General features: G+C 40.5%; 1 protein-coding gene across 2 annotated transcripts; it reads right to left on the bottom strand.

The window, feature by feature from the left end:
* Positions 1-1,567: 1,567 nt before the first annotated feature.
* On the bottom strand, positions 1,568-5,664 carry LOC133391503 (uncharacterized). 2 transcript variants are annotated; one of them, XR_009765007.1, is made up of 5 exons: positions 5,509-5,664; positions 3,536-3,962; positions 3,161-3,468; positions 1,768-3,096; positions 1,568-1,707 (listed from the first exon to the last, which is right to left on the bottom strand). XR_009765007.1 is itself a non-coding variant. In XM_061646165.1 (3 exons), exons 1-3 carry the CDS (start codon positions 5,636-5,638, stop codon positions 3,033-3,035), a joined length of 993 nt encoding a protein of 330 aa, XP_061502149.1. In that variant the 5' UTR covers positions 5,639-5,664; the 3' UTR covers positions 1,817-3,032. The 2 variants fall into 2 exon arrangements, 1 of the variants encoding a protein (XP_061502149.1); XM_061646165.1 differs by lacking the exon at positions 1,568-1,707 and having other exon boundaries at positions 1,817-3,468.
* Positions 5,665-5,909: the final 245 nt, after the last annotated feature.

The raw sequence follows: 5,909 nt of genomic DNA, 5'->3' as shown, positions 1-5,909 counted from the left end.
TCGCTTTGTCTTCTTTGCGGCATCATCGCTTTTGAGCAGCTCTTGAATTAAAATGAAAATAAACATTAATTGAAAAAATGGGAATTTCACTAACATTGTGTCCATCATTGACTATGCACTAGACTAAAGGATGAAAAACAATAACCATAAAATGGTGCACTAATGCAGTGCGTAAAACTAATGCATATAATGTTTTCTTACCTTGATGAGTTCGCGTGTCGCAAGTATTAACGATGCGAAGGTCCTTCTTGTGTGGTTCCACCAAACAGTATACCATCTTGTTGTAGAATTGATGTACATAGGTTAGTGTGTCTGACGGTTGCATTGTGCCTGTGCATTTTGTGTTCTGTAAATTTCAAATAATAACGTTAGAAATGGTAACAATAATATCTTTCCAATTAACTTACCTTTTTGTGAAGTGTTTGCCTTGCCTGTTTGCTAACGTCGTTTGCGGATGTGATGCTCAAAAAAGTTTTTTTGTAATCTACGTTGCTATTTTTACTATTGTTATGTTGATGACACGGTTTAATGCAAAAGTTGATGTTGGATACATAGTAACATAACTGAGGCTTTGTCATGTTACATATCCTGGCCTCAGGGCAATTAGCCATTTAAGTAATATGCACATTATATAAAATGCAATTGGTTATATTTTGTGCTCAAATTGCACAACATATACTTCATATGAAAAGCTTTATCATCAGCCATCCGTGTGTAGTAATCAACTTTAAATAACTAAATGCTCTCTAGTGTGATCTACGCAAGAGAATTCCTAAGTTTTGTGTGTATTATTTTATATTTTATGTTATATATATTATACCAATTGAGTAAGGTTAAAACCTTACTTCTTTGTCATGGCTAAGTAAAAATGAACGAATTTAGATGACGTGGAAAGGTATGTTTACCAAAAAAAAACATGGTGCTGAAGTAAATAGCAAAACGAATTCATTGGCAATATTTTACAACACATCATTCTATGGTTCAAGCCCCGTATGGACTGACCTACTCGTAGCAAAGACTGACTATCATGCTGCGTGGTACTTTATAAGCCTCGTAAGCCGTAGCTATGCCATATACAATAAAAGGAACGTGCTGATCGTTCCGCCAAATAGAAGAAAAAAATCCTTTTCACTGGCAACCAACTATGGTACTAGAGGTATACAAATAGTTCAATCAATCTAATCTAAATTCACACTACAATAGTATCGCTAAGACTACTACTACTACTAAAAAGTTCGAAGTAAGCTTAAATGTAAACGTAAAATTACATCTTAAACCTACTTACTCAACCTAAAGAAAAGAAAATTCAACCTAAACTTAAACTAACCTATAAAAAAAAATCAATATAGTTAAAAAAAGGAAAATAAAAACTAGGTGCCATGTCAGCCGCAGGCACCATTGCCTGCCTTTTATATAACAGGCCAACAGAAAAAAGCACAAGTTATAATTGATTGTGCAAAAAAAACAAACACACAAAACAAAACCCCAACCCGCTTTGTTCCATTAACCACGGGGAAAAGGCAGCTCGCCTGGAGGAGGCCTGAAACGGATACGCAGTGTCCAGCACGGCAAACATGTCCTAACATTGCCCGTAGTGCTGTTAAAAAAGGTCGTCCCCTCCCCCCCTTAATATTAGCTTTGTCCACCTTCTCGTCCATGTCACAGATGGATGGGCACGAATTATCCGGAGTTTCGGTGGAAGTTTACCTGTAACAAGAGGAAAAATTAGACCAACTACTTTATGCAATTTCATTATTTTGTACTTACCATGTGCAACCACACGTCGTCTTCGAGGGAGTCGTGGAGGCAATTTTTTCCTATTGAAGGGAGGAAATTAATCAGGAATAAAGGTGTGGAGAAGAGGAAAAAAGGCTATGGCGGAAGGAGTTGTTGAGTTTGGTGAAGGATCAATGGGAGGGAGATTAAGAGGACGAGTGGGTTGCTTCACTGCAACCATTTTGCATCTGATTGCAGTCCATGGAACCTCCACCACCACAGCCGGCGCGTTTTCCATCGTTTGGTAAACGTGGATCTCAGCAGAAGACATTGGTGCAATAACACCGCCTTCTGCTGAGATCTCGTAAAGCGTGGCCATGGTTAAAAACCGGATCCCAACTACGGTGATATCGTGCGAGCTTGATGTTTTCGCACTCAAAAATTTAACTATGCCATTGTCCTTGGTCAAAAACCATTGGTCTTGAAATTTTGGCAGCAAGACAAAATCGGCGGTCACATGTAGACCGACACCATTTGCCTTCAACATCGGATACTGTGGAGCTGGCGGGGTAGCAACCAGATCAAGGCTCATTAGATCGCTTGATCTGTTTGCAATTTGCTCCACACATTTCGTGCCCGCTCGGACCCAGCGTGGAAAATTTTGCAAAAAGTTTTCTGTTGCGTAGGCCGAAAAATCGTCGAGCGCTCCAAATTTTTCAACATCTTTATAAATGTGAACGAGAAGGTGGATGTTGCTTGTTAAATATTTTCGACCGTAGACTTGGCCGAAATTCTTCACAAATATGCGAAGGTAGTCTCGAGCACGGAGCCACAAGTGCTGATGAAATTTGGTCGAAAAAATTGTCAAAGCACTAAAGTAGAGCAGGAAGTGACCATAGGCGATTGGATCAACCAGGTCCTTCAGAACCACAACTGATGCATAATGTAGATAGCTACGCCACTCGGTAGCTTTCCAAAAGGCGTGATATCTGAGAAGCCGAAATGATCGATGGATCTCAGTAGGAAGCTTTGTCTGCATTAAAAATTTAGACGCAGCTTCCATTTGGAGAGGTGTCCACTTTTTATTACGGGGAAATTTACCGAACATAAATCCCCGTTGCATAAAACGTGTACACCCCTCGTCACACAGGTGTTCACGCTCCGACGTGGGAGCGTTATCGACTAAATCAAAATTATCTAATTCTTCCAAAGGTGTACGCCACTCCTGATGATGGTTCAATATTGCTCTACCACGAAACCCTTCGTCCGTACGAAGGGGAGCATCGACGGAATCAAAAATAATTTTTTTTCCCTCTTCACACCACTCGCCATGGCAAGTGCACTTTAAACAACTGTCGTATCCGTTGTGGTTCGTCGTTGCTAAAAATAAAATATATATTGTATTTAGCTAAATTGTTTACGATAATGTTATTTACTTCCTTACCTAATATGAACGCTCGAGCCGGTGTATCAGCGATAAAATTGCGTACCCGAAACTGCAACGTTTTATCGCCGATGGTCAAGCCTCCTCGCTGAATGATATTAAAATCATTCACTAGCGGCCGCAAAAATTCTTCCACACTTGCCGGCTTTGTATGGCCACTATATGCGGCCACCAACATGAGTGGAAGCTTAGGCAAGTCTACCGCTTTCACCAGAATAGGCCAAACCTGGGTCGGCCCACCCTTATGTAGCGGTAGCCCGTCGACCGATACGTCTAACTTGAAAGGATCGTCTCGGGGTTCGATGTTTCTATAAATAATAATATAAAGGATTTTTTGTAGCAATTGAAACATAACTAAAAACATAACATACTTACTGAAAATACTTGGTCAGGACTGGCGATAATCCTCCGTACCAAAAGTCACCTCCCCCGATTTTATAAATGCTGCCAGCAGCACGGGGAGGTGTTCGCACCAAAGTCCGGCTATCTTTTGGAAGAGTGGCATCTACCTTCTTCCGTAGGATCGCCAGTAGCATATTGACCACCGAACGGGGGAGCTGACTCTTAATTGCAAAGAATCTAAGACAATCCAACAAACTTAGATGGTCAAAGATCTCATAAGAGTCATTCTCATCGGAAGCGCCGTGATAAAAATCGTCGCTGTCCTCCCCGTTCGGATAATGTTCCCCGTGGTCGAAATCATCATCATCATTCGCGACGTTTTCAGCATTTGTTCCGGCAGTGCTTGATGTCGTAGCTTGGCCTTGCGGCACTTCCGGGACCGTTTCGTCATCCGAAAAGTCTTTATTGGGAAGATAATTTATAATCAACAGTATAATTAAATAAAAGGCATGTAAAACAATTACAACGTTTCTTTCGAACTTGTTAAATTCGGATTTTGTTAATAAGGCAACAAATCACTTGCTGTGTGTACATATTTTTTAAAAATTTATTTATTCCAATTATAGTACGAATATAGTTTATATGATGAACGCTGTATTATCGAATATTTGTTTTCTGCTTTCCGATCCGACATTTGAATTGTTGATTAGGTGTTTCCCGTAGCCACACTACAATGGCTACCTGCAATAATAGGAACGGACCAATTTTTGCCCGATTGACCAGTGCAACAAATAATGTATTTGATCATGATCGCACGGTTTTTAATTTACACTTGGATGGTTGTCAACCGCAATGATTTGTTAAAGGCTTTTTAGAATTTATGGTATGAGAAGCAGGATAGTCAGTTCTGGTTTCGTACGGATAGTCAAGAATCGATTCACGTCCGGTCTTGTGGCATTTGCCATGGTGAACCTGTGGAAACCTTATCCGTTTTGCCAGTCTGAACCACTTTTCTTACCCTGCGCTACTGCTCTTAGCCACTTGTCTAAGCCTTTTTTATCTTTTTTTTTTGTGCAACACAATTAGCCCTGCCCTGCTTATAGGATGCTCGGCTCATACGGTCCTTAAACCCATGACCGGCATGTTCATAGGTCGTGCTCTTGACGACGAGCGGCAACATTAAATGAATAATGTTTTTTCAAAACTAATTTTTGTTTTGAAACACTTCTTCATATTTTACTTGACGTCTGCGACCTGCGCGGTCATGCTGGACTATTTAAGCTGTTGATACATAATTAGTACCACGCAGCCGGATGGTCAGTCCGGCTACGGAAGGACGGTCCATACGTGGCTTGAACCCATGAGGGGCATGTTGTTAAGTCGAGCGAATTGACGACTGTACCACTGGACCGCCCTTTTGAAACACATTTTTACACATTCACTGAACACTTAACACATTTACCACACTGAACACCGACATTGAAGGCAATTGTATGACGATTATAAATACAAAATATAATGTAATTGATTCGCATTTTTTTTCTCATTCCGTTTTTCACACCGCGGCTTTTTGACACACGCACATAGATCCCGAGTATGATAATAATTTTTTTTTCTTGCACCGTTTCGCACATAGATATTTTTATTTTAGTGCCCTTAAATCAATGAACATTATTCTTCTTCTTCTTCTTTTGAAACAACAACCGCTGCCGGTCAAGGCCTAGCTGTACCCACTTAGTGAAGTGGGCTTCTTGACTTTCAGTGACTTATTGTTACCATAGCAGGATAGTCAGTCCTACGTATGGGGGCACGGTCTATTCGGGGCTTGAACCCATGACGGGCATGTTGTTAAGTTGTATGAGTTGACGACTGTACCATCAGACCGGCTCGACCGCTTTTGTATCGAAATTTTTTTCACCGAATTATACTGCACTTTTTATATAATGTTCAATATTATAAGCATATCATGTTATGACAAATAACCACTCACTTGCTTTTTTACTTACCCATGTTTGGCAGCGGGACAAACCCATCGTTTGCCTCTTGGAGAGCTTCCTGGTACGAGAGTTCAATCTCGTCCATCATTTTACGGCACTTTGCATAAAAATGCCCATTCTTGCTGCAATTTTGTGACATTTTAACACTTTGCTAACACACTTGACTTAAACACTTGAAAAAACTTGCACTTGGCACTTGATACACCACACAGAATGACAAAAAACTTTACAGCAGAAACGTAGCACCACTACAATCCAAAATATACCTACCTCACACATACATTCTCATGGCTAAAACGTTGGCGCGTGCTCGTTTGGATGAGATTTTTTTCATAGCACTCTTTTTTCATCTTCGCTGTTTCTCTCGTTCGCTTCGGCCAAGCAAAAAAAACTCGATTTTGCTCCTCGTC

Source organism: Anopheles gambiae, chromosome 2 (assembly GCF_943734735.2).
Source record: "Anopheles gambiae chromosome 2, idAnoGambNW_F1_1, whole genome shotgun sequence".
Lineage (NCBI taxonomy): Eukaryota > Metazoa > Arthropoda > Insecta > Diptera > Culicidae > Anopheles > Anopheles gambiae.
This window is presented reverse-complemented; position numbering and strand designations above follow the sequence as displayed.

What these genes read in the sequence shown, in the direction of transcription:
- LOC133391503 (XM_061646165.1), bottom strand. Translation starts at nt 5,638, where the DNA reads ATGTCACAAAATTGCAGCAAGAATGGGCATTTTTATGCAAAGTGCCGT. An exon ending in TGTCCCGCTGCCAAACATGG is followed by an intron (nt 3,963 to 5,508) that starts GTAAGTAAAAAA and finishes TTCCCAATAAAG; the next exon opens with ACTTTTCGGATGACGAAACG. An exon ending in GTCCTGACCAAGTATTTTCA is followed by an intron (nt 3,469 to 3,535) that starts GTAAGTATGTTA and finishes TATTATTTATAG; the next exon opens with AAACATCGAACCCCGAGACG.